Source organism: Corvus hawaiiensis, chromosome 2, assembly GCF_020740725.1.
Source record: "Corvus hawaiiensis isolate bCorHaw1 chromosome 2, bCorHaw1.pri.cur, whole genome shotgun sequence".
Classification (NCBI taxonomy): domain Eukaryota; kingdom Metazoa; phylum Chordata; class Aves; order Passeriformes; family Corvidae; genus Corvus; species Corvus hawaiiensis.
In genome coordinates, this window is record NC_063214.1 from 61,585,709 (window position 1) to 61,613,583 (window position 27,875).

A 27,875-nucleotide genomic window follows, 5' to 3' on the forward strand; every position below is an offset into this window, starting at 1 on the left:
GCGGCCCGGGGCGGCGGCCGGCTGCAGGGGGCGCCGGTGGCGGTGCCGGCCGGGCCGCCCCGGGCAAGAGAGTGCCCGCCCCTCAGGTGAGCGCCGGGGCGAGTCCTGGCGGCGAAACAAGCGACGGGGAGCGGGGAGGGCGCCCGGCGCCCCCGCCCCTGCCCGTGCTTCCTCGGATGTCCCGGCGTGGCCGGAGGGTGGGACCCCCCGTGCGCGCCGTGCCACTCGGTGACCCTCGGAGAGGGCGAATGCCGAGTTCTGAACGCAAGGACAGCGAAACCGGGCGGCTGCGGGCGTGGGTGGCGTGCCCAGCCGCTGCCCCGTCCCGGCCGAGGGCTCTGCCGCTCTCCCCTGGGAGCGCAGGATGTCTCTTCGGGACTGGACGGACGGCATCTGATGCGACGGGCTCCTTATCTGTATGCTATTCCTGCAGCCAGTCAACCCCATGGTAACTATCCATTAGCGCCAAAGCGCTGGACAGTTTTAGTGAGTGCATCTATTGCTTTCCAGTGGTTTTCTCCTAATAGCTTAATTTTCTTATTATTCTATTCATTTTTGTCTTTATGAAAGAGCAGCCCTTACTTCTGGGGAAAGAAAGGGTCAGTTTTCCCTTTTCATCTCAGATTCTGGCAGCTCACACAATCTCGAAATGTCACAACGTGTTCTGAATTGTGGGACTTCGAAATTATTGTGGCTTGTATGTAGTCAGTGTTCAAAATAAGTGTTTAAATCACAGCAATACTAAATAAAACACACAACTCCTAGCTGCGTGGACCGGATTAAAAATAAGAAAGCAATCAGTACTTGTGGCTTCCATATTCCCACAATGCTATTTATATTTCCAGAAAGGGAACTGACATCTCTTAACATGCCAATATAATGCCAGAGTACCTAAATGCAAAACATTTATTGAGGAAAAGTAAACAACTGTACAACCTATCCTACGCTGCTGATGCCTTGCCACAGTCTGAATTTCATATAGTCCAGAGTATCCCATTTCTTTTATTGGGATTTTTATTAGTAGTAGTGTAGGGGTAAGCAAATATTTCCATGAAGCCTTGGAGTTCTTGTGGCTCAGTTCTGTGTTCCTGCACCAGATACTTCAAATACACTTCTACTGCCCACCTCCACATAGGACCAAGTCTAGAGGTTATATTTTTTAAAATATCTAAAGTAACATTTAAAATTTTGAACTATTAAGTTATATTTTAAAGGAATTTGATCAAATTACCTGCATGCCCTATTAAAATATTAATAAGGCCTAAATCATATCATTAATACCACATCTCAAAAGAATTGTGAAAGGACTAATTAGTCCTTTCACAGCTAAGGAACTAAATTCTAATTAAGAACTAAGGGCTAATTCTGTCTTACCTCACTCTTCACCTGAGAGGGAGTTCACCTTTTTTCAAAACATGGGATCAAACTTGAGCAGGTGCAAGTATGCATTGCTCTCAGGGAGTTAATTTAGGGCACAGCTAGGAAGAAAGATAGTTAAGAGCATTGTTTATGGACACTTTGTCTTTCCACCCTGCTTTCTTCCTCTTCCCCATCTTAATTTCAGGAATAGCAAATTATGCCAGAACATGTCTCGCTGTAATTCCTTAATTCTTTTGAAGGTAAATGTCACTTGAATATCACAAGGGGACAACAAGACATAGTTTCCTAATTAATGCTAACATGTATTGCACCTAATAGTAACTGTGATTTGAGGAACACTTGGTGCTACTGGAACACAAGCAAGACTGACTACATTTAACTCAACTGAATTAAACAGTGCTGGCTGAACAATGGTAGTTACTGTTAGAATAAATACAATTCTCCAGCTTCTGTTCACTTCTGGAGTTTAACTATGAGCACTGGTTGCTGCACACTTTCTGCACTGTGCAGAGGGCATCATGCATCTTCACCTGGGCTACCCTATTGTGATCTTCCTCACTCCTGACTGTCCAAACACAAATGTGTGGTTACTAGGAAAGAAGGCACTAGCCTTTCAATACCAAGCAAGTCTCTTTCATCATATAGTGGTAAACTTTAGAGTGCTATGGGGAAAAAAAAAGTACTAGGAATGTTCTCTCAGCTTACGTAATGTGAAGATTTTAGAAGCAATAACATAAATCTGCAAATGATAGTCAATGTCCCACAAGAACAGTTCAGTGAGAATATGAGAACATTGTTTCTGTGAAGTACATAGTGGATTCTGTGAAATTACAGGCTCTAAAGTCTGCAGTGGTCTAATGTTTACAGAGTTCTCCAAAATAGAGAAACCAAGTAAGTGTTAAGTATTGTTGAAAATACATGAGTTACTCATTCATGTTAGCGCAGAAGGTTGTTTCTACAAACATATACATTGCCCAGGCACAAAGACAGTTTTAAAGATCTCACCATTTCCTCTTGTTCTTCTTTTCAAAGATATTAATAGATAATCAGGGTCCAGGTCCAGCCTTTACTCAGATAAAGCTGCCTAAGGTAGCCGTGAAGTTCACCTCAATAAGGACTTGCAACTTGGCTTCTATCCCTTCATCTCACAGCTGAATTTCTCCCAGGTGATCGATGTTAGTCTGAGAAATATGGGATAGCACATTTCAGCTGAGTGACCCACAGCTACGAATACTGTGGCACGAATGGTACCACTAGACTTGTGCAAGTTGGGCTCTTGAACAATGTGTGCGGCTATATGCAGCCATTAAGAACACATACAATATGTGCATGCGCTGTGTCTTTCGCTTGAGTTTCACACTTCTTAGTAATGATCTTAAATTTCCTAACCGAAGCAAGGGAGTAGAAAGCATAAAGAAAGGTTGGCATTTAAAAGAAGATACTCAACTGATAAAACACAGCTCTGCTGACATCATTTGTGCTACTGCAGTTAATATCAGCTGATGAGCTGACCTTTATATTCAATATATACATACATATTTACACTGTGATATTGTATACATTTAATATACATATATACACTGTGATAACATTTTAACTCAACCAAAATGAGTCCCAATAATAGGATATATGTCGCTAAAATGTATATGCAATGTAGAAAAAAAATCCAAATACACATGCACTCTAGCTGCAATGGAGATTATATTTTATAATACAGATTACTGCACTATTTGATTTCAGTCCTAAAACTGAGTCCCTTTGTAACAAGCATATTTGCCTCTGTTTTCCTAAGTCACTTTGGCATCTATAAACTAAAGTGTAAAACTTTTCTATCCTTCACCTCAGAAAGTTGTTCTGAGGGAATTTAAATCAATAGTGTGTCAGGTTAACAATGCATTATTTATCATGTTTAAAAGATTTTATTGAATCTTTCCTAATTGTGGTGGTTAGTGATAACTATGTTTTTTAACTGGGCTCCCCCCTCTGAACAAGTTCATTTCAGATTTGCCTGTCTGAACTCCCTCTGCAGATCGAGTTAGTGATACTATTCTTTCTTGACTTCCTTACTTAGCAAAGAGGAAGCCAAAATATAACAACATGTATCCACACTACTGATAAAGAAAGTAACTACATCACTTGTGGCTGGGTTGGGATTAGCCAAGGGAATCCTGTAACCTGTAGGCTACAATGTTAAGGAAATTATTAAAGTATTTTGTATGCTTCAGAGTGAAAAGGTCCAAACCAGTGCAGGTCATAAAAATAGACTGATGCTTTGCAAATGTGTTAGGACTTACGTATGCATTTCAAGAGAAAGGTAAAGCCAAGACTCGAGTCTCATATAAGATATGAAAGTTGAGTCTAGAGCTTTGTAAGTCATGTGTTATGCACATTTTTACTACAAAGGCACCAAACCTCTCTTGGAAGAATGCAGGGTGAGCCTGACATTTTAAGTCACTTTTACTTAGCTCCATCATGGGGTCTTACACAACTCTTACTGGATTCAGGAAGAGCTTTTCCATTAAAAAGTGCCCTGTGAGTTAAGGAAATTTGCAGTAGTACACAGACAAGTCCAACCCCAATAGGCAAAGGACTTGTGGCTGCATTTAATGTCCATCACTCATTTCTCAGAACAACTATAGGACGAGCACTTCTCAATAATCTGACAATTTACATAGATTATTAACTTGCACAGATTCAAAACCTGCAATAAATAGTTTTCCCTATCCTTCTGTTCTTTGTTCTGTGTTTTAAGAGCAGGGGAGAGAGGTTTGTGTACTATTTTTTTCCCTTTCATCATTCAGTTCTTCACCTAAATCTCCCTTTGCCCCCATTATCATAAAAAGCCTGCTTATGAGCAGATGGAAAGAACAATGTGGCTCTTGCCACAAAGACCATGTATTTTACCAGCAGGTTACTGGGTAAAGGATTGAGTGGATCAGATGAAATTAGAGTCTTGTAAAGGAAATCGGTGCAGTGGTTAACCTTAAAACTGCATTCATGGATGTACTGTCTAACAAATGCAGCAATGAAATTATAAACATGACCCAAATCCTGGCCCTTACTGGGGGAGGGGGAAATGGAGAAAAAAATAAAAAGATGTGCTCCTTGTTTATCTAAGCCCTGCGTACAGAAGGAAATGGGCTTGGATGCTTCAGCCAGGACTCTGCATTTCCAAGCGGAGAGGGGCTGCAATCCATCTGCCTCCCGAGTTTCAGCTGAGTTTTGGATGACGGCAGCAATTTAAATGTCACTGTTTAATAGAACAACGCATTCGCAGGAACTGACTTCGCTGCCTTCCTCCCACGATGTCTTCATCTCTTCAGGCAAAAATCTCGGGTTTCCCTTCCCTGATCCTTTCAATGTTAGCTCCGTGTTACCGGAACACACATACAGCTGTTTTCCCTATCACAGCTGCATCTCCGGCAATAGTTTCGGGGCTTGAGGACTGCAGAGGGCAGCGAAGGGGGATGCTCAACTTAACAACAAAAATGAGGATAGTAAAAATATATTTGTGAGGGCTACAAACCCTAACAAGGAAGAGAGTGAACTTAGTTCGTTGTGGGTATCTCCAGGGCTCAGCTGCTGCTTTCCCGAGAGTGCGCACACCAAGCCACACAAAGTGTGGGTCTCCCCCGTCTGCTCTTTAAAACTGGATTTACAAGTAAAACCTGGAACAACGAAACGAGTTAGCAAAACATGGTACAGCCATCTAAAGGGGAGCTTGGCAGTGGCACGGATCCATGCTTCATGTCGCCTCGCCAAGTTCAGGGCCAGACGCAGCCTAGCCTTGACCTCTTAGATAGCCTGAAATCTCCCAAGCAACTACCCAAAGCCTATTTTTAGCCCTCCCCGCCTGATGTGTGCGTGTGTGTGTTTGCACAATGGAGAAAAGCCCAGGAGCGGGAGCAGACTGCCCTGAAAAGGGAAATCTGATTTTATCGCCTGCTGAGGATGCCGGTGACATGATTTCCTTTGGTTGGAAGGAGGGTCTTCGAGTTGCTTAAACAAACCGCAAAGGCACCGCAGCGCAGCTTTCCTTTTGGCCAGTTTGGGCACTCCTCTCCCTTCGTAGCGGCCCAAAGGAACGCACTTTCCCCACACCCCACAGACCGTGGTGGCAGCAGGGTACCCCCAGCCCCGTCCCGCTTTGCCGCCCCGGTGGAAGCGATTTCCAGCCTATCTACGGAAGAAAAAGGGGAGAAAAGTGTGTGTCTCTTTCTGGAAACTGCCTCCCAATTCTGCTCGGACACGTTGCTTTTGCTATGCTAAGAGAAGGCATTTAATGGTGTCAATATCCAACCCACCCCCCTCGGCAAAGTTGAAGGCAAGGCTCTCGGTGCTAATCCTAGGCTTTCCACCCGGGCAGTGAAACTCAGAACGGGCAATGAACTCCCCGTCTCCCAGAGGGACGACCTCGTCAGCAAATGGCCAGACACGGCGGGGGCGAAAGGCTCCCACCCCCCGCTCCCCGCGAGGAGGGGACGAGCGCCGGCGGCCGGGGTCTGGCGTGGAGCGGGGTCGGAAGAAGGGAAGAGGGGGGCTGGAGGGCACAGATGAGGATGATAGCCCGACCCCCCGGCTGAAAAATACAGGCAGGAAAAAGGGTAGGAAACGCCTGTGCAAGGCACGCATGTACCTACCAGCTCCTCCCAGGCGGGGCTGCGGGCGCTATAGGAAGGGTACCCATGCTCCTCCATCACCCCGCAGCAGGTCCTCAACCTCCGCGGGGAGAGCGCCGACGGGCAGCGGAGCTGGGTCCGCCGGGCTGCACCTCCCTCCCGCCGCTGCCGCTGCTCCGGCTGGCAACGCTTCCCCGGCGCCGCTCGTCCTCCCCCACCCCGGCCCCGCTCCTCCCTTTTCTCCCCCGGCCCTGTCCAGGCCCCCTCCTCCCTCCCCGCCCGGCTCCTTTCCCTCCCACGGCCACCGGGCTCAGCCCCGGCTCCCGGGGGAGCCGGCCTGCAGCTGCCGCGCCGCTCACATCATCGCCGCCTCCCGCCCCCCGCACGCCCGCCCGCCACTGTCCCGGGCGCCCCGCACGCCCGGCCCCCTCCCGCCCGGGAAGCCCAGCGGATCACGGGCAAATCGCCTCGGGCGTAAGTCGGTTTACGGCCGCTCCTGCTGTCGGCGTCGCGGCGGGGCCGGCGGGCGAGGATGCTCCCCGCGGCACGGGGGGAAAGCCTCTCGGTGCCCCGGGAGCCGCTCCTGGCCCGCCGGGACACGCCGGCTCCCCTGGCCCCCAGGCTGGCCCCGCTGGCCTCGGTGCGGGGCCGGAGTGCGGGGTCTGCGGCCCCGACGGGCCCGGCTGTGTGTTGTGGGGCGCCCCGGAGGGAGCATTGCTGCTCCCGCATTACCCTGCCCCGAGCCGAGCCAGGAGGGGGCCAAGGTCAAGGTCCTGGTGTTGGGACAGCCCTCTGGCTCCACTCCTCCGCGAAGGCTCCGAGAGCGCAGTACTGGGCTTTTAACACACTTTGGATGCTAAATTGAGTGTTAAACTGCGCCTCGTTCCCCCGCAGCGGCGCCGGGTGGTTCCACGGTCGCGTTAAGACAAACTCCCGCGAGCTGGGACACGGCATAGCCACTGTGGAACAGACAGCACGGATGTGCAGGCCATGTCTGACACAGGGGGTTCTAATTTCCAGGGCCACCACGCCTACCTTATGGAGTAGCAAGAGTTCTCTGCCGTCCATTACACCTTTTTATTAATACACAGTGTGTATACTCTAGCCTTCTCAGTTTACTAACTAACAGCATCCCCTTGAACACCAGCCAAAGCATTACAACTCTTCAAGTGGTTGTTGTATCTCCTCTGAACTCAACACTTTCACTCATTTGTTTCTCCTTGTTGTTGTGGAATTGCAGGATATGTGAAAAAGTAGGACTGGAGGAGAGAGAGAAAAAATGAAGCTCAGTCATCCAGAATAACGGTGTCCTTCACTCCGCTTTCAGTCTGCCCTTTTGAATTTGCAGCTACCATGTTTGATTACAAAAAGTTATCTTCAGATCATCTGCGTGGTAAGTGCACGTATTTCACAAGAAACAATAAAGGAATTTGTATTTGTACTAGTTTTGGTTTTATATATCTTTATTTTCTTTGTGTTTTAAAGCTTTTTCACACCAAAAAAAAAAAAAAAGGGCACACTGACATCTGAGCCTTAGCTTTTGCAAAATACATGTATTTACAAAGATGTGGTAGCACTATTGGTGAAAAAATATGAATATTATCTACTCATTTAACTAAGGCTATAGAAAACTCCCATAAAGTTAAGATGGTGTGCCACTAAGCTAGGCCCAACAGATTACCACAGCGCCTCAGCTCATTTGAGGAACTGAAATTGCTGCATTTCTTCCAGATGTAGAAAAAGGAACTATTTTTGTTGATAATAAGTTTATCAGCAGTGTGTTGATGAACTGCCTTGATGGTAAGAGTGTAACCTCAAAAGGAAGAAAACAAGATGACTTAGGGCATTTTGGGTTTTGGAAGACAGCTTTCTAAAGCTAATGGTGAGCAACAGTTGCCCAAGGACGTCTGGTCTCTTTCACTTTGTTCCCTGAGTATGAGAGACTGCTGAGGGATGTCATACTGTAAAGGGCTTTACACTAAGTAGGAGCATCAGAGTAAGATTAGTCAGCTCCCCTGCTTTCCTCATGATGCACCAGAGGATCTCACATGGTGGTTGTTTATACCTCTCGACATCTGGCCTCTTTAGCCTTGGTCATGCTGGAGCTTTGTGGAGAAAGTCACCTGCCACGAAGTATATGTTATGCTAGTCTCTTGCATTTCCTTGCTTGCTGAACCACAAAAATTGAGTGTCTTAAAACTCTAAGAGTCTTGAAGTTACTTCTTCAGTTCACACACTGTACATCCCCTTTTGCCCTGAAATTCAGATTCTCACTGTGCCTCCAGCCCCATTTTCTGTTTAGTGTACCCTGAATCTTATACCTGTGACTAGATATGCAGTTGTGTTCACCTCATTTCATCCCCCGGAGTTCAAAGCTTGGTTTCCATAAGTGGAAAGCTAGTATAGGCCCCAGAAGATTATGACAACCTACTTAGGTTGAAGGTGTGTTTCAAGGTCTTGTTGAATAAGGACAGGCATCAGTTGCTGCACAGATCCTGCTGGGTCTAAGTGAAAATCTCTGCAATACAATTCAGTTCAGCCCTGCCCTTTTGGGCTCCTGAGTGCCAAATCTGATTTTTCACTTCTTTCTGTCAAGGAGACAAAATTCTGTCTTTGCTAAGGAGCCCTGTCCTGTGTGATTTCCCTCTGCTCACTGAGTCAAAGAGCACAGCTCCTGATGAGACTGAGGTCTTACTGCTGCTTGGCTGAACTGGCTGAAAATCACAGGCCAAGGAATTTGCTGTAAAATGTAATTCTTTCAAAGCCAACAAAGAATTTGAAGACAGATGTCAGAATCACAGGATTACTGGGGTCTTTTTTTCAGGGGGACACTGCCACATTTACAGAGGGCAAAGGGAACTGAATTCAGGCCCAAGGCAAGGATGTGACAACCCATCCTTAAGGGGAAAAACATGCCTAAGATTTGTTGCTGAGGGGTAGAGGAGCTGCCTGCCAAAACAAGGAGTGAACAGCTGTTCCCTTGAGAAAATGGGAAGTTGGGCTGGGAGAAGAACTCACTGGAGGCAGATCTTTGCAATTGGTTCAGGAGCTGACATTGGTTCTCCTATCAGGTCTACCAAACTGCATCAAAACATCCCCAATACAGCTTGGGGGTTGATTTTATTTCATTTTGATTTTTTGATTTTGTTCCAAGTCGTGTTGTTTGCTTGGATTATTTTGGTTTGTTTTTTGGGGTTTTTTTCCAATTTTTTCAACTCAGTCTAGACATTAGGGGTTGAATTTCTTGGTAGTAGTCTACTCTATCTACTGTGTTCAAAGATGCCTCATCTCCCTCTCTCTCTTTTGTTCCCTGCCCTTAATGACTCAGGGAAAATTGGAACAACAAAGCAAATGTTTCATTATTGACTTTTTTTTTACTTGAAGTGCACTGAAAATAGCCTGAATTTTTTAAGCAAAATATTTTGGATATATTTGACACACTGAAACATATGGACTTTGATTCCAGTGCTGTGGTTGGATGTTCACAAGTAAGCCCCCACCACTTTAAACATTTCCACTCTCTGGGGGTGCAAAAAGGAGCATTATTTTTTTTTACTAAGTTGAGGTAGAAAGGCATTAAAAGAATGACCTTTTTAATATTTTTTATATTTTTCTGTATTTTCCCACCAGCATTGCTTTTAGCATATGACATAGCAAGTATGCACTAACTCTCATCAATTTATGCGAACATGAAACTTCCATTTTTACTTGGCACATAGTATCCAACCTAATTTGAGTAAATTCTTCCAGGTAATGATGTTCTTTATTCTTTTTGCTGTAAACATTCCAGTTGGTCTTTCTTTTCTTTCTGTTAAATAATTTTGCATAACATTTGAAGGTATGCTTTCATCAACATGGTAGTTGGGTAGTTTCTGCCAGCCAGACAAGTAGTAACAACTTGCAGTGGGTCATTAAAATGATAAATGTATTAAAAGCAGAGCAAAATGCACATACTTCTCTGGTAATCCTTCAGGTAGAACTGAAGTAACAAAATGAGTCATTTTAAAAAATAAAAGTATGTTTTTTCAGTAACATCCTGATTGTGGCCTTGAAGTCCACTACTTTCTGTTTGTAAGAGTATCTAAACTATTGAACAAATTCTGCATTTCTCCCAGTTTACAGTGCCTACTGCTTGGGACTCACATTGGCACATGAGAAATGTTTTTAGTCTACAGTTTTCTTTCATAGACTTCCTCCAACATGTGCATTCTTCCTCATTATTATTATTCCTCTCATTAATCTAATAACTGCATCAGCACATACCTAACTGTAAGCAACAGGATGCTTTTAAACAATTCTCTTGATTTTTGGGTTTTACAAGTGGGAAACTTTTATGCAGCTGGAAGAAATTTGTCTATTTTCTAAATGAAGTGCTTTAGAAAGAAAGAAGTCATTGAGAAAAAACCTGTTGGGAAAAAGTGTTTTACTGGACAGCAGCAGAGCTATGGAAGGACAATCCACCATCCATTTCATTTCCTTCCCAGCATTTTTATTTCCCCTCCTAAATTCCCCACCCCCTGCCAGTGTCAGCACCTCCTGCTTGTTCTGCTGGCATGGAGAACCATCTCAACACTTCCTTCTCAGTGGCAACATCAGGGAGTAATGTTGCTGAATGGTATTTTCCCTTATGGACTTTATTCTGAGACATCTGGGGTGGGGGTGGGGGGTGTTTTGTCATCCCACCACTTCGACTGCCCTGACTTTCTACTGAAGTTGCAACAGATACCCTGAAAGTCAGAAGAGAAATGACGTGAAAGCACAGATGGCTGCAGATGGTGATTGCTCAAGTCACTGCTAACCTTCGTTAACCATGTCTGCCAGTGCTCCTGGTGATATTGGTGAACCAGGTTTAAGACATTCTAGCTTCATTTCATAAAAACATCTTTGGAAAGAGTAATTCACTCCAATCTCTTAGATCCCTGATGACCAGGACTTTAGATCCTTCCTAGATGATGTAGTTAGTGAATGTTCTAAACATGCTGCCTGCAGTTTGCATCTCATTCCCCACAAATATGTGAAAACCATTCCATGCCTCTTCACTAGTAACTTTTGGTGGGTTTAGAAGTTGTTGTCACACACTTCTACTCTCAAACAATCTAATTTCATTCTCATCATTGATCTCAGCTCACACTTACAGAGATGTTGCTTGTGGCTTGCTTGAAATGTCGTGCCCATTGGATACCATGCTCCAGCTGAGGCCTCACCTTATATAACATCAGCCTGAGTTTTCCCAAGTGTGATGAACATACACCTTGATTGATCATCCTGACCATTGATGAGGATATTCAGACATCCTTCCTGTTCATGTGTAAAGCAGGACTTTGTCCTGGTGGCATCTCTTTAGATCTGTGAGCACCAGGGAATATTTCAGGTGAAACAGGATTTCCTAGGAAAATATCACATCAGCATCAAAAGCTACAGTGAGTCTACCCCATCCACAGGCCTGATTTGTTTGACATTATTTGTCCTTGAAAAGCCTGTATTAGTTACACTCCTCCCTGTTATCCTCTAAGTAATTAGAAATATTTTAGTTCTATTTTGTGAGGAATTTAAGTTTATGTGATGGATCAGTAATTCCCAAGTTCCTTCTTTTTATCCTTTTTTAAAGTTTCACTTCATAGTACAAGAACTGAAATGATTAAACACAGGATGTGTTCTAACCTCATTTTTACATATGAGCCAAACACCTCTGACAGAGCTTTGCATTTGTGGTTGCCCACTTTGGGATGCCTGGCACAAATTTTTTTATCTGTTACTTTGAACTCATTGATACCTTGCAGATGCAACTTTTTGACAAACATTTATTCTAAAAGCGAAAGACAAATGACTAGTAAAGCATAAAGGTTACTGATGTGATACTTTAAAATCACAGAAACATGAATAAATATACTACTTCTGAAGTGCTCAAAAATGAAGTAGAGGTTTGATTTAAGCAATCTCTAAACAACTAAAGAAAAACAGGAATGGGAGAAAAGAGCTTTGCTCCTAACACTTAAAAAGGAGGAAACAGGTGGCAAAATTATTTGTTTGGAAAATGGAAAGAATTTAGCCCACTCAACAACTTGGCACTTAGATGGAGCCATTTCTTTTATCCTGTTCTAATAAGCACAGTATTGTTTTCCAATTACAGCAAATCAATATTTAAAGTTCCTAATTTGGTAATTTTTCTTTTCTAAGTCTATCAAGGTATGCATTCAAATTAAAATTAAAACAGATCTTTTTTTCTCCAACTCCCTGCTTAATAGAGAAAAGAGACAGAATTTTCCCAGTGGAGTTTTATTGCTTGCACAAGTGAAAGGAAGAGGCAACTAGATGTGTGGAAGTGGTGAGTGAGTATAAATGCATTTTTGTGGCCAATCTGAATAAGTAACATGATGGACTTGTGTCCATGGTCCTGATCTTCTTTGGAGATGAGCTAGGGGACACTGAGACAAAGACTGTGGTCCTAGCAGAAAAGAAAAAATTAGTTTCCCCAACAGTTGGTGGATGTAGTGCTGAAAACCAGAGTATTTCTGTGGCCAAGCCAGTGAGGTATATGCTTACTTTTAAAGACACGGTTTGTCCCATGTATTTCACTTCCAGCACATGCTGAAAGAACATAGTGTCAGTGGGGAACCCTACCAATTGACAGATTTCAGAAGAGAAATATTTGTTTTATAGAGAAGGTATGAAAGGAAGGAAGAAAGATGTCTATGAGAAACAGAGCAGAGAATGAAGGATGTGCCTGTTTACTTTTCTAAGATGATACATTTCTCTGACAGTAACAAATAAAATAAGTTTGTTACTCCGCAAAGACCAATATTAAGTAAAACGGATGCTTTTAGCAATTGAGTCAAGTATAACAAGATTAAAATAATTCTTACTATAAATCCTATGATTTAAATTCAATTATCTCAGGGACAAATTGCTCCACAAAGTTTTTCATAGATTCTATTAACTTAATGTGGAGTTGAAATTCTGGCATTGCTCTAATAGTCTTCCCACATTACTTTCAAGGGATCCCATCAGATGATTTGCATAGCTATTTTTACTTTTTAATAAAGGGAGGATGTCACAGGACTTACCAGAAAAGAAAATAAATTTTTTGTTATTTTATCCTTATTTAAGTTATATTTCTAATTTAAAGAAATAGTCTTAATCCACGAAACCGTATGGGAGAACTCCAAATTACCATTGGTTAGATGTAACCAAGCCTAGTTTAGATAAATGAAAAACTAAACAAAAGGGACATTTGTGTATGTTTTAGATTAGTAAAGCTGAAATGTACAGGGGTGAAGACTGATGCTAATGGGTCCTGAACATGCCCATCATTGTGTCATTTACTGCAAAAGTTCCATGTGAATAATATTTGTTTTTAGGGAAAAACATTTTATTGTCTTACTGAAGATTTGCGCAGTTAAAATTTTTATATTATTAGTACTACAATGAGGTGTAATAAGCAGGTATGTATTGCTACTAGGGACTTGCAGCTCTAAGGAGTTTATTAGTAGAATTTACCAATCTTCATCACTGCTGCCAAATAAAAGCATATCCAGGCATGTATACTTTTACCCCCTCCTTGATATTTTAGGACCAGCCATATTCGCTAGAACCTAGTTGGTCCTAAAATCTTACTTCACAGGGTGGTGATGAAAGGCTTGTGAGATTTTTTGTACAATAATGGAAATCTCTTGTCACTGGATGGAAGAATTCTGAGTGCTGGTGGGTTCTGCCAGCCCTGCTCCAGAGGGTATGGAGTGATGGGAAAGGCAGGTTTGTCCTCCTTGACTGCTGGGATGCTGTGCAGCATGGGAGACAGGTCTATTTGCTTGTGTTACTGTGAACAGATCCACCAGGCTGTGAAATACCTGAGGAGCTACAGCTTCCCTCACAAGGAATGGAGCAAGGCAATGCTGACTAGCAAATATACTTTTGACTAGGTGAATAGCAAAAGGGTAGAGGACAAAGTTTGGAGATGCTTTATGCTCTATGTTTTTCTGTACTACTACAGTGTAGGAACAGTTATACGATTTACAAGCAATTTTTTTTTCCTGTGTGAAGTTTGTGAAACTTAGAGGGGGTTTCATGTTTGTGACCTGGTGAGTGAAACTATGCCGGGCGGAAATGTTTGTGGTTTGAATGGAAAAGTACCAACCTGATGAACCTAAAAGAGACTGAGCAGCTCCTGGTCAGCCAGATTTATTAGGCAACAGTTTCTAAGATGAAAGCATCTGAATCCCATGGAAACAAACAGAGAAGGAGTTAGAAAAAGGCAACCTTTAAGTGAGAATATTTGTAGATGTCAAGAAGACCAAGGGGATGGTAAACCATGAAAATGGCAAGTCATTGAAATAAATTATTTGGATTGGCTGGTGAGATGAACATAAGCAAATGTATTTCTAAACAGAAAAATGCAAAATTCTGCACTGAAATAAAAATTTTGTAGGAAATATTTATTTTTATAAGGGATTCCTTATATAGATTGTCTCCATTTTGAAAAGGTCTTGGGGGTCATCGTCATTAATCAGCTGTGTAAGTTTACAGACAGAATCAAATGGTAAATTAGATTTATGAGTAGAATTTCTGGTGCTTGTGAGGGATACTGCCTCTGTGCTTGGCACTGAGGTACACACAGCTGCATCATGGCCTCTGGTTCTGTGGTCCACAGTCCAAGACAGATGATTACTGTTTAGGAAGGGTGCAGGGAAGAGCCTGCAAAGCACCTGAAAGACCACAAAACATTCTTTATAGTTAAAGACTCAGGAAATTTGTCCTGATTAACATGAGAAGTTGAAAGATGACTTAAATCAAAGCTTGGAAGTCACAACACAGGAAAAAGGGCAAGAGGTTTCTTCACTGTATGTATGAGCTATCAGAAATTCTATCTACTTTAAGTTTGAAAGTAGGACTAGATAAAAAGACAGATTTTAAACCAATAATAAAGTAATCATTGGAATAACACACCAAGGTTTGAGTTCAAAAATTTTAATCTGAAGACTGTGTGCTGTTCTCAAAAAGTTCTCATTCAAACTCAAGTGTATCTTACGAGTTGCCTTATAGAGAACTAAATAATCAACCACCACTTTTCTATGTATGTGTGTTGAGTTTGCATGGCCAGATTTTGGTAGCAATGGGGCTACAGGGGTGGCTTCTCTGAGAAGATGCCAGAAGCTTCTCCCATGTCCTGCAGAGCCGATGCCAGACTGCTCCAGGACAGAGGTGCCGCTGGCCAAGGCTGAGGCAATTGGAAATGGTGGTAACGCCTCTGTGATGACACATTTAAAAAGGGAAAAAACAGTTATTGTGCAGGTGTAACTGTGGCTGGAGAAAAGTGGGGGGACATGTGGGAGACTAACAGCCCTGAAGATATACCCAAGTCAGCGGAGAAGGAGGAGCAGGAGGTGCTCCAGGTGCCGGAGCTGAGATTCCCCTGCAGCCTGTGGTGCAGACCATGGTGAAGCATCTGTGTCCCTGCAGCCCACAGAGGTCCACAGGGATGCAGAGATACACCCACAACCTGTGAAGGAGCCCATGCTGGAGCAGGTGGATGCATAAAAGGAGGCTGTGAACACATGGAAAACCCATGCTGGAGAAGGGTCCTGGCAGGGACCTGCAGACCCGTGGAGAGAATAGCCCACACTAGAGCAGGTTTCCTGGTAGGACTTGTGACTCTGTGGGGACACACGCTGGAGCAGGCTGTGCCTGAAGGACTGCACCCCGTGGGAGAGTGACCCACGCTGCAGCAGTTTGTAGAGAACTGCTGCCCATGGGATGGACCCATATTGGAGAAGTTCATGGAGAACTGTCTCTCGTGGGAGGGACCCCACATGGGAACACAGTAAGGACTCCTCTCCCTGAGCAGCGGCAGGAACAACATGTGATGAACCGACCAGAACCCCCACTCCCTGTCTCCTTGAGCCATTGGGGGAGGAGGTAGAGCTGGAAAGGAGGGAGGGGTTGGGGGAACGCATTTTAAAGTTTATTTTACTTCCCATTATCTTGCTCTGATTTTGTTAGTAATAAATTCAATTAATATTCTCAATTCAAGTCTGTTTTGCCCATGATGGTATTTGGTGAGTGATCTCTCGCTGTCCTTATATCAAACCACGAACCCTTCATTATATTTTCTCTCCCTTGCCAAGCTGCAGAGGAGAGTGACAGGGTGGCTTTGGTGAGTGTCTGGCATCCAGCCAGGGTCAACCCACCCACAGCAAGTAAAATCTCCTGCAGCATATATGGTGTATAATCTTTTCTGACCAGATAATCATCAGGGAATTTTCTGAGTTTGTAATCATGGAAATATATCTTCTGTAGGTTAGGAAAAAACCCTATTTTATTAGAGCAAATAAGGGCATACAAATATCCTTATCCTGTCACAAAAGCAATCTATTTTGTCATTAAAGGAGGCCTGGGTCACTATAAAAACCAGAGCACTAAGAATTGTACAGCTGATGCACGTTTTCTGCATCTTCCATCTTATTCTCCCGATGATATCCTAGATAGGAATGATTGAAGCTGTCTTTTTATCAGATATGACACTGATGAGGGTGTTTGTAATTCTCAGTGAAGAGCAGATGTTAAGATGAATTGTCTTTAGTTCTATAACCACAGAGTTGTTTTCTTGGTAGACTACTCAGACAGTGGTTCTGTGATCATTAAATACCAGCTCTACACAGTTGTACATCATTTATCAGTACAAATTTGATAAAAATCAGGCAAGAGCATATGATTACATTTCACCTGGTTTAGCCAGAGCACACAGCACAGTGTTTACATTCACTTTACAATTTTATGTTGATTTTATGCTGGCTTCAGGAAGACAGCGTGAAGTTAGAGTTGCCCAGGCAGAGAATTCTTGCTCTACATTAAATCTACGTTAATCTGCTAGGACAAAATTCTCACTTCAATTTATTGTTAACAAATTGGTGGAATGACTCTGCACCCATATAACGCATTCTTATGATTACAGTGGCTTTGAGATTTGACACTAAGTACCCAAAAAAACGGATTCACTGTGTTGTTAAACCACATCTTGAGAGCCAAATTGAACTGAGAGTATAAACAGAGACACCAAAGAGTAATCTCGTTGCGCCTGCTCTCCAACCACAAATGCCAAGCCCTGGGATACCTTTGAATTTGCCAGTGATTTCTAAAAAGAAAAAAAAAGAAAAAAAAAAGAGAAAAAAAAAAAAAGAGAAAAAAAAAAGAGAAAAAACCAAGGAAACTCTTCAGCCATAACAGGAACACTTTCAGGAAAAGAACTGGAAGTAAGGATGGTTTACTTTGACCTTGTTCTTTCAAAGTCAAGTTGTGTGTCTTTAGATGTAGAGCACTATTTGGAAGAGGTTAAGTTCCCTCCAGTTTGACCTACATTGAGTTTCGTGGTTTGGGAGGGTGCTGTGTGAGCTGGGCACAGCAATTAATTTTAAGGATGGTAGTAGTCTTAGTAAATGAATGATGTAAAAGAATGAATAACTTCTTTGTCAGCTGGCTGAACAATTTTAGAAATCATAAAGATGAGTTGGTTGGAGGTTGGGTCACAATGATTATATTATTATTCAAAGCCGAAAGAAGCCATGGTGACAAAGACTTGCTTTGAAATTAGCTTGGAAGGGAGTGTTCCATAAAACCCAGGCGATACAAGCATCAGTGTGGTGAGTGTAGGAATGGATTTTGGCAGACTGATTTTTAAGGAAGAATGCCTTGGCCAGTCTGGGATTACAATATCAGGATTTACAATGTAGGAAACATGAGAAACAAGGACTTCAAAAAGACTGGACAGATAGTGATGCAGTCTTTGTGGTGTAATTCTGGAACGAGACCACTTATCTTCATGGAGGTAGATGAACATATTTCTGTGATAGCCAGATCAGGTTCTGTATCATTGCTCTACATTTTGAAAATTAATTTTAAAAACCTGTTTCAGGGCATGAAATAGCCCAGAAAGGGAAGCGTCACCCCTGATTTGCTGAATTTCACACATCTTTTATTTTGTGAATCCACAAATGTTGATGTCTTTATGAAGAGACATTAACCTCCAGGTAGATAGAACAGTAGCATGCCAACTCCTCAAACCACAAAATTCAGTGTTACTAGGTAATCTTCGAAGACCTCCAAAAGCACCACTTAATAAAAATATGCAGGAAGTCTGATGGCCTTTTTCTTCTTTTACTAGGAGATTCAAGAGCTCCCATTCTCTTGTAGTTTCAGAATGCAGTCTCTCATACACTCATACAGTACATAGAATAAATCTTGCCTATTTTTTTTGGCTTATTTTCATCCCACATTGAGAAAATACATAGCTAAAAATACTTCAGGATGCTTTCCAGGGAATACCACCCATGTGTCCCTTAAGAGACTCTTCTTTAATGTTCCTTAACCCACATGGTATTCAGCGTTTCCCGTGACAGACTGTGCCTCCATAAATAAGCCGCATAAGTTCCTAGTATGAGCTGTGCACTGCATATGGTGGAATAATTGCCTTAAATAATGTTGAGGCTACGAAAGGAAGCAGTCATAGAGGTAGGCAATGCCAAAATTAAGGCAGTCTGTGCAAACTCAATATGGTCCTGTTGTGCAAAAGCCTAGTCTAAGCCAGTCTCTCATCACATGTTTTTTCCTCCTGATTCATTCCAGCCACAGGTACATCCAGCTATTCAGTGGATGGGAAGCCGCTTGGTATTTCTTGATATTCATCATTTGTAGTAACTCTTCTTAGTGGCTTGACATATTACCTTATACTCACCATCCAAAAAAAGGGAAGTCAGTCAGCAGGAACGTGGCTGACTTGACAAACAAAATTGACTCTGATCCCGTCTGCATACCTTCCCTCTCTGGTGTGGTAAAGCTGGGTTCAGATCATCTACACTTTAAGGAATTTCCCTGCCATGTTTTTAAATGCCTCCCTTCAAACAACAAGGTATTTCTAACAGTGGAAAGTATTATGCAAACCAGGCCTACAGATGCTACCAGCTGTTTTTCTGCCTCAATTCCAACCTAGGAATTCCTCACCTAGTATTCACAACTGTGATAGCAAGGAAAACTTGATCCTTACATCAGCAATATCTGTTCTTGAGCCTACAGATGCTACCAGCTGTTTTTCTGCCTCAATTCCAACCTAGGAATTCCTCACCTAGTATTCACAACTGTGATAGCAAGGAAAACTTGATCCTTACATCAGCAATATCTGTTCTTGAGCCGTATACCTTAAACTACCAGGTGGAGTTATTTTCTTGGGTGAAGCATAAAATCCAATTTCCCAATGCACCGAAGCTCTTCAGTGAATATCCCTCCTTCCATCATCCTTCTTGGCTTCAGATAGCCAAATCCTACAGCATGGGTTCCAGGGAGAAGCAGACTTTCATCTAAATACTAGGTCTGTGTTTTTGCTATGAGCCGGTAACTATCAGTACCAGGCTGCAGAAAAACATCCCAACACCCAAACCCTTTGAACAGGGCATAAAAGACATTCTGTTTGAGAAATCAATGGGAAAACAGATGTCTAAATGGGTGCAAAGTGGTGCTGCTGCTATTAACGATGCAATGATTAATGATCCCAAGTATTTGGGATACAGTTAACCCTTTTCATCAACTCATCTAGGCATATAAATAGAACCTGCATGATTTGACATCTTCCTAAGCCACACCAATAGCCTGTTTTGCATTGGGTTGCAACAGATTCAGACACTGACATGCAGAACTTTACAGAATCTCCCTTTGCATCAAAATAGGCAAAACATCCCCATCACTTCCCCCTCCCCCAAACCCACTAGGCTAATGGCAAAAAAATATAGAACCATAGCTTTGAGCAGCCTCAGAAACACTGCTCTGGTTGTTGCGATCTTTCTGTTTGGCCTCTGAAGGGGTGAAGTTGCCCTTTCACACATCTTCTGTGGGGGCGTGAAGAAGATGAGCCCTACCAGCCTATTTTAAGTCCAGTGTCTTTGAGACAGATGAGGCTTTTTGGAGGAGGGAAAGAGAGCTGCCAGCTTTGCTCTGAGCTGGTGTTTTCTACCTAATGATATCAAATGGGTCTTCAAACAGGGCTGTGCACAAGCTGTAAGACAGTTTCCCTCCCCCCCCCCCCCACTATTTTCATAATCTGGTTGTTTACCATGAGATCAAACATATTGCTTATTTGTATCATACTATCTCAGATACGACTCCTTTGAAGTGAACCGGTTTACAGAGTTCATCCACGTGTGTCTGTAGCCTCCACTTTCTCCAGGAGCCTGAGTAATCTGCAGTTACAGGGATAAGATGCCTGATAATTCTCCCTCCAAAAAGACGGGGTAAAAACATGCAGAGTCTGCCTAGTGCTGATAGCAACTTTATACGTTGAATTGCTGAAGCTGAGGAAGCTGCAGCTGCCAAAAAATGGGAACATTTTTAAATTAAGACACCACACAGACCCAGGAAAATTCTCACTTAGCAAATGAAATGAGGACAAACAGCAAAAGAGAGGTACTTCATTACTGATTTTAGCAGCTAACTTTCCCTCAAGGGTGCATCAGGTTTCTTCCTTATTTTCAAATCAACTCTCCCGCTAGGTGTAGAAGGGAGGAGAAGTCCAAGACCTCAGTCATCCATTCAAAGCTGGTTCATGCCATAGGTGTGCGTGGGAAGATCGATCCCATCACTCCGACCCTCGTTTTGCCATAGAAAGGCAAGACTTCAGCACTCTTCACCTTCTGTACTCATGCAGACTGGCATCTCCTTTCACACTTCCTCCTGCTTCCATGTAGCTGGTGCTTTTGAACTCTCCAAAGCACAGTGTATGACTGAGCTGCTGAGGGTTATCACAGGGGACTGGGACTACAATGTAAAAGTGGCCGAGGCATGCAGTTATTCAGCTATATTTATCCTGATGGGAAGTGGAAGTAATGAGGAGAGGCATGCTGGTGGAACTGAGCAGCAGGAAGGAGATGACATTTTAAAGGAGGGAAAATGCAAATGGGAGTCTACTGAAGGCTAGGTAAAGGGAAGGGAAGACAGGACTGAACAGAGAAGGAGCGTATGTATCCAGCAGAGAAAGAGCTGTGGTGTTGTGCTCTGTGCCTCTGCATAGCTTTCCCATCAGCAAAGAATTGAAGAGAGTATATAGGTTTCTTTTTCACATACAGCTTTCTAATTCACTCAACCATACCATTCCTTTCCACTTCAAGTAAGCAAGTGAGTACAAGAAGACCAAAATAAATGAGAAAGTAAGAAAGACACACTCTTTCACACTCTTAGGATCATCAGACTAAATGTATCATTTCTGCAGCTCCATAGAAGGCAATGAAGCTGAAATTACTTCTTCATGCATGGATTACAGTATTGGATTACAGTATTGCATAGTGATTTTTAGGCATCCATAAAATGCAGTGTAAATAGTTTATGCACAGTCCTAAGGGTGAGGTGCTTTGTTTGTTCACTTCTACTAGATCATGGTTATTCTGCAAGGTCAAGGAAATATCTGATTGAAAACTTTAGTACAAATGAGGGAATTATTTTGAAAAAAGGGTGGAAAAGAGCTGCAGAGTGATAAAATGTAAGTTGAAAGAACCTCCATTTGAAGAAAGCTGGAAAAATAGTTTAGAAAAATACAGTAGAATTGTGCAAGCCCAGGTAGTACAGGTTTAACAAGTAAAGTTCTTTTATCCATTTTTATTTGTTCAAGACAGGAGAAAATTAGAGAGACATGAAAGGCAGAAGAGACATCATGCCAGACAACTTTCTGATAGGTAATGGAGAATCCAAACTTGCTATCTTGTGCTCTTTCTTAGCTTATGTCTGCCATCCGTGAGATTTTGCTGTACGTCACACCTACGTGGACTCAGATCTTCTTCCTGAAAGAATAAAAAAGTTCATTGGGGTGGAGGACAATTGGAAGTCGGTAATCTTTAATATGAAAAAGACTTCAAATTCAGGTTGTTTCATACAAAGTAATCAAAACAAAAAAAAAAAAAAAGGCAAAAAATCAGATTAGCAGGATAGAAACATAAACATTGAGCATGATAATAACAGATTTAAATTAAACACAAGTACATAAGGAGGCTAAACCTTTCAGTCACAATCTGTTGCGTTAGTGTAGGTACACAGACTAGCAAATTCTGTGGTGTCTGGTTCTTAAGGAATAAATGTCACTTTGTGTCCTCTGACTGCATCTGAAGTCAATAAATCCATCTGCTGCCTTTCATGCATGTAGAATGCATTTTCATCCCCTCCGAGCCATGTTTGTTGGCCAGCTTGCTATAAATAAACGACCTGCATGACACATTCATATCCTTGAATTTCAGCCATTAATTTAAGTATGCATACTGCAATCTCTCCCAGGTACAGGAGGAAAGAGGAGCACAAACAGCAACAGTCCTAAGGAGCTCCCCTTGCCATTATAGGTTGTCAAATGTGATTTTAAAATATTTGAGAAATGATAAATAAAGACAACAGGTAATTTCAACAAGACCAGTCTATTTTAATTTCTTTTTGTGATGCCTTCTCTCAGAGCTCCTGTTAGTGCCTCTATAGACTGAGGGGAATATGGAGAATAACATACATCTCCTTCCATTAAATGAATGCAACACCTTTATTCCATTGTAATATGTTAACTTGTCAAAACTCATCATCTTCATGCTACACAATCAAACACTCCCTGATGCAACACAGTACTGTGTTGTCACCCAGCTCACCTAGAAGAAAAATTCTGCATAAACTATTTTATCCCCTTTGTTGCTTTGCCTTGCCAAATTTCCCCTTTAGAAGATAATGCCTGTGAGATGTTAATTGACATATTGTTTGGAAAAATTCTGAAGAAACCTCCTGCATTGATTCAGTCCTAACATACTAAATTATTTTTTATTCTTCCCCATCTGCATGTTTCTTTTGATACAAAGCATATTTTCTCTTTTTTTCAGAGCAACTTGAATTTCATTCCAATTTTGAAGAAATTCAAGCCAACCTGCTGTCAATAAAGAGTGTCCCATCTTATTATAGATGGGATATAAACTAAACAGAATTAGTGGTCTTTAATATTGCTCCCACAAGTAGTATGGTTGCTTTTCATCACTTCATGTGGGCATGATTTCTTTTTTAGAATAATGCTATTGCTAAGACACCCACACAACTGCCCTCTTGACTTGCTGAATTTCTAACTTACGTTTTCTATCAGGTTGTTTGGCATAGAAGCAGACTGAAGAGAGAATACTTTTAAGAGAAAAAATGCTCTTTTCAATCAGAAGTATAACAACAGTCTGGGTATACTTGTGCTGTATGACTGAAGTTTTGTCTCTTTGTTCGCATCTTTGGCTAGAACTGAAATATCCTCCACAAGAAATTGTGGATCTCGAGGGAGAAAAGAAGGGAAGAGACTACAAGCTATTATTCACCAGGATGTTACAAAAATATCTTCCATGTGTCAAGTGGTACGATGTAGGTGGTGCAATTTGGCATTATCTTGCCTCACTACTCGTCTATCACCACACTTTTAAAAACTATCCCTGTCCTTGGCATGGTGTCTACACACAAAGTGATTTCACTTTTTACTTTCCTGCAAAACAAATCCAGATTTCAAAACAATAGAAGCAGCCCAGGATAGGACTGACTAATCTTTACTAAAATTTGTACACTGAGATATAAGTATACATATAAAATGGGATTCCCAAGTTTTTATTTCATAGGTACTGATAGAAAGAGAAGTTTCTGTTTTAATAAACTAAAGAATGAGTTCTCAAATCTTTGCCACAAGGGTTTAAAGAAAACCCACACAGTAATATGGAACTGAATTTGGAGGTTTAAATTAGACCATTAGCAGAACTGACTATTTTACAATCTACTCCAGAAAGCAGTAGGCAAAAAGCTCTCATGGAACTTTGTCCTTCCATGACTGACGTAGCAATATGAGCTCTTGTTACCCAGGCAACTGATCAACAACTTCACCTTGGCTGTAAATGAAATGTCGGGAAGAGATTAAAAAAAGGAAACAGGAAGGAGGGAGATAATTTGAATAGAAAAGGAATAATGCCTAGGATCATGAGCAGGCAAGTAGTTTTAGTTTTTCATCAGTACAAGAGAAAGGACTCGATTTTTACAACATGACAGTATAAAGTGGCATTTAAAGGGGTGCCAAGAGAGTTTCAAAGCCCTTACATATCGAGTCTTACTAAAAATGCCAGATTCAAGTTGTGTAGAGGAAAAAGGGAATATTTTGTACAAAACAAAACATGCAGACATTATCCTCTTCTGGCAGTAGGGAAGCTTTCAACCTGAGAAAGTCTAGATCTGGGACACAGCTTACTGTTGTGAAAACACACAGTATTTATTTTAAAACCACTGGATAGCACTGGAGTAAAACTTGGGGTTTTTCAACCTTATGACAGTGGCTCTCTGATCCAAAGAAACTGGATATACATTATATATTTACCTGAATATTATCAAAGTTACAATATTAGGGATACAATTCTATTCTTGTTTCTCATTCTGTCTCCACTCCACAAGCCTGGATTGATTTTTTTAAGCTCTTTTACAGCAGTAAAGTCCATGGGAAACTGTTTTTTGCCTTGCACTGCAGAGAGCCTTTCACCACTAGGGCACAGAGGTGTGATTCTAGGAAAAACTAGGTCAGTATGAATCCAAGTCTCCAACTCTCTCTCACACTTCTAAGGAGACTAGAGTGGGAAACAAGACAGTAACTACAAATAGTGTGGGATGCAGTCTTTAAACTAAAAGCTCACAGAGCAAGTGTGGTTACGTGTGCACATTCTATAAGGGATCTGATCTCGTACCTCTTGGCAAGGTAACTGAGAATTTAGAACAATGAGAAATTAAGATAATAATCAGTGGTTTAAAACCCCACTGATTGAAAGGTGCCTTATCTTTAAAAGGTTGCTTTAGGTCCTAAAGGGATTTGCTGTTATTCTCCACTATCATCAGTAATTCCAAAGCAAGCAAGCGTACTGTGTTATAACTGTTTCCAGATGATATAAGTTTTGCAGGAATGGAAAATACTGCAGAATACAGGTGACGGAGCCCTCTCAATTATTTGATAAGCTAACTATGAAAGCTTTAGGGCAGTCATGTGCAAAACAATACTTTGAAGGAAGAAGGAAAGCATCTGAGGTCATGGAAGCTAGAGACTGAACACATGCTATCAGCTGGATCCTTTTAGTAAGGGTGGACACAATCTTTACTGTATCATCTCTGACATTGGTACAATGGTCACTATAATATAGTAGTCAGCATTGACACTGGCCTGAACACTGTGGACATCTGCTAGAGTCACAAAAAAGAATCAAAAGGTTACAAAACAATCAGAATGAATTGTTCCACCATCAAAGTTAGCCTTAATTTCTGATCATTGGAATTTCTTGCATCTTTCTGTGTAGGAAGAAAGACTCGTCTCCAACTAAATCACTATTCCATGTAATGGGAATTTGAAATTGTGATCAAGAAAAATCAAACCTTTTGTTAGTCAATCCTTTAAGAAGATTGAACACACTGTGTTATTATTTTACTGCAATGCCTTCTTTTTATTCTCTTGACCAATATAGGCTCTTGCAATATGGTTTGGGTTTTTTTTCTTCTGGGAGATAGAAGGGCCGAGGGGCTCTTTTCTGACATTTGTGCTTTGGCTACAGTTAATGCAAAAGGATCTCCTTATGCCCCCAGTGAGGAGGAAAGCTGTGATAAAAAGGTGGGGCCTGTTGCTGAAAATGGTGCTTATGTGTTTCTTTCCACTTTTATTAATCCAATTATTTTAGTGTGTGTGCTCTCAGACATGTGACCTCAAGACTAAGGATTATCCTGTGAAGGTTTATGCACAAATTTGACTTGATGCACTGCAAATTCAGAGACAAGATGTTCCTGCTCAGTATCACCAAGCAATTTCTTTGACCCCAACCTTCCCACTGTCTCTCTGTAGAACCTAGAATGCCATTGCAAATACTGGTATTAACATTAAAAAGCTTGCAATACCTCCAAGTTACCCTTGGCCCTTCTGTGGAGATTAGTTCAGAAGTTTTCTTGGGGTTTTATTTTCAAACTAAGCACTGGGGACAAAACTCTCCTGCTTTGAGGAACCCAAAGCATGGACCTGACTTCTGCAGATTGTCTGCTCTGAAACTGAGGAAACCTCAGTTCATGGACACAAGTGTTGTCAGCTGAGAGTTCATTTGCAGGATCCTCTCTCCTTTTTTAACTCTGCTTAACTCTATGACTGAAATAAGGACAACAGGATCTCTTTTTGGTTTTAAATGCAATTTATTATGTAATTGTTGCTCAGTAAATGAGTTTACATGGGATACAACAATACAGAATTTCAACTGTACTTTAAAGTCTATCTTGCAAATCAGTGTCATGTTGCTACTCGTTTGGGATCAGTGCTGTCAAATATTAACAAAATACAGGAAATATGTCCTTCTTTTTCAGGAAATGCTTGTATCATTGAGTCAGTAAAACTGTTTCAGCTTAAGAGAATCAGATTTAAATACCACTTAGAGACATGGCTAACATTTATAAAACCAATAAATATTAGTGGTATATTAAGTGTTTGCTCAAATTCAGAAGCTAACAGATGAACTACCTCTGTGTTAGTCTTTTTCTTTCCATATACAACATGATATAACAGCTTGATGAAACATTTGTTATTAAACATTTCGGAAAATATTTTCAGGACATATATATTCTGTACAATATAGCAATTTTGGGTGTTGTGCAATACTGCACATTACATATATATATATATGTTCTTTGTCTATTATGGGTGTGTATTCCTTGATAGCTGGGGGGAGAAAAACAAACAAAAGAAAGCTTCTGCTTTACTGGATAAAAAATATTATTTCATTTTCACCAGCAGATATCATGTTACTTGGTGTTGAGTCCTAAGACACTAAATTTATTTAAATTGAAAATATATGTGGTATCACCAAACTGATGAAACTTCTGATAGTAACCCTATACCTCAGACTGTCCCCTTTTCCTGTCTTGTAACTAGAGACAGGCTATAAGATACAGGCTGGATTCTTTATTACAATTCGGTTTTGCTGTAAGGAAGAGGCTAATGGGAATGTCACACTTTTAGTTCCCTTCATTAGGTCTACGTGCTATTTACTGTAACTGCTCCTCTACTTTGTCCTTCTTGCCATGGGCTAAAGGATCATTCTAGTCCCACTGTCCACTGACAACATCCTAGCATTTATACCTAGGAAACTATATGAAAAAGAAATAAAGAATAACAATGTCGGATCTACAGCAGCCAAGGAGCTTTATTTATTCTCCAGCCACATTTTGGTGATTAGTGCAATCACATTTATTGCTCCAGCAGGTCTTTTCCAGACCTAAACCAGAATATTTTGTGTCCTTCTCTTGCTTTGGAGAGACTCAACAGTAATTTTCCAGACATTATTTCCCTCTTGCATTTGTCTGTCATTTTGCTTCTCTCTCTTCCAGGTTATTTCACATATTCTGACATAATCCAAGAAAACAACAGATGGCAATTTCATCCAAGTGAGTGTTATCCACTAGGACTGCAGAAGAGGAGCTTGTTTTCCTGTAACTTCCTGCCTTTCAGGTTAAAAGTTACAGAACCTACTGCAGTGCTCTAATGTGAGTCTCAAATGCAGGTTAGGGTTGGATTGTCTTAGCCAGAGAAAAGTCTGCTGTTTTCAGTAAGATGAGATGGAGCCCTGCCCTCGAACAAAATTTGGAATCCAACCTCACTGACTAGACTTGGATGTGGAATTTCTAGTGTGCAATGCATGAGTAGTGATAATGCAGTCCAGCAGAAGAAATGGAGGTAGTATAAAGAAAAGTAGAAGAATGTTAAGAAGTTGTGTGGTTATGTGGGAAACAAAAAACAGTTGGCAGATTAAAGGGCTTGGAAGAGAAGCAGTAAAAGGAGGAAGGGAAGAGAGAAGGAACAAA

General features: G+C 41.6%; 1 protein-coding gene and 1 long non-coding RNA gene across 4 annotated transcripts in view; one reads left to right on the top strand and one right to left on the bottom strand.

Annotated features, from left to right (window-relative positions):
- The window catches only part of DGKH (diacylglycerol kinase eta), a 162,923-nt gene extending 156,706 nt beyond the window's left edge, over window positions 1-6,217 (bottom strand). For both annotated transcript variants that reach the window (XM_048295376.1, XM_048295375.1), the window contains exon 1: window positions 6,021-6,217. In XM_048295376.1, the coding sequence (XP_048151333.1) occupies window positions 6,021-6,077 (57 nt within the window). In that variant the 5' untranslated portion in view covers window positions 6,078-6,217. The remainder of the gene's footprint in view (window positions 1-6,020) is intronic.
- Window positions 1-27,865, top strand: LOC125321937. 2 transcript variants are annotated; one of them, XR_007201776.1, is made up of 4 exons: window positions 1-448; window positions 7,240-7,392; window positions 12,245-12,328; window positions 27,402-27,865. It is a non-coding gene; the product is annotated as an uncharacterized LOC125321937 (long non-coding RNA). The 2 variants fall into 2 exon arrangements; XR_007201775.1 differs by lacking the exon at window positions 1-448 and adding an exon at window positions 5,346-5,984.
- The last annotated feature ends 10 nt before the right edge of the window (window positions 27,866-27,875 follow it).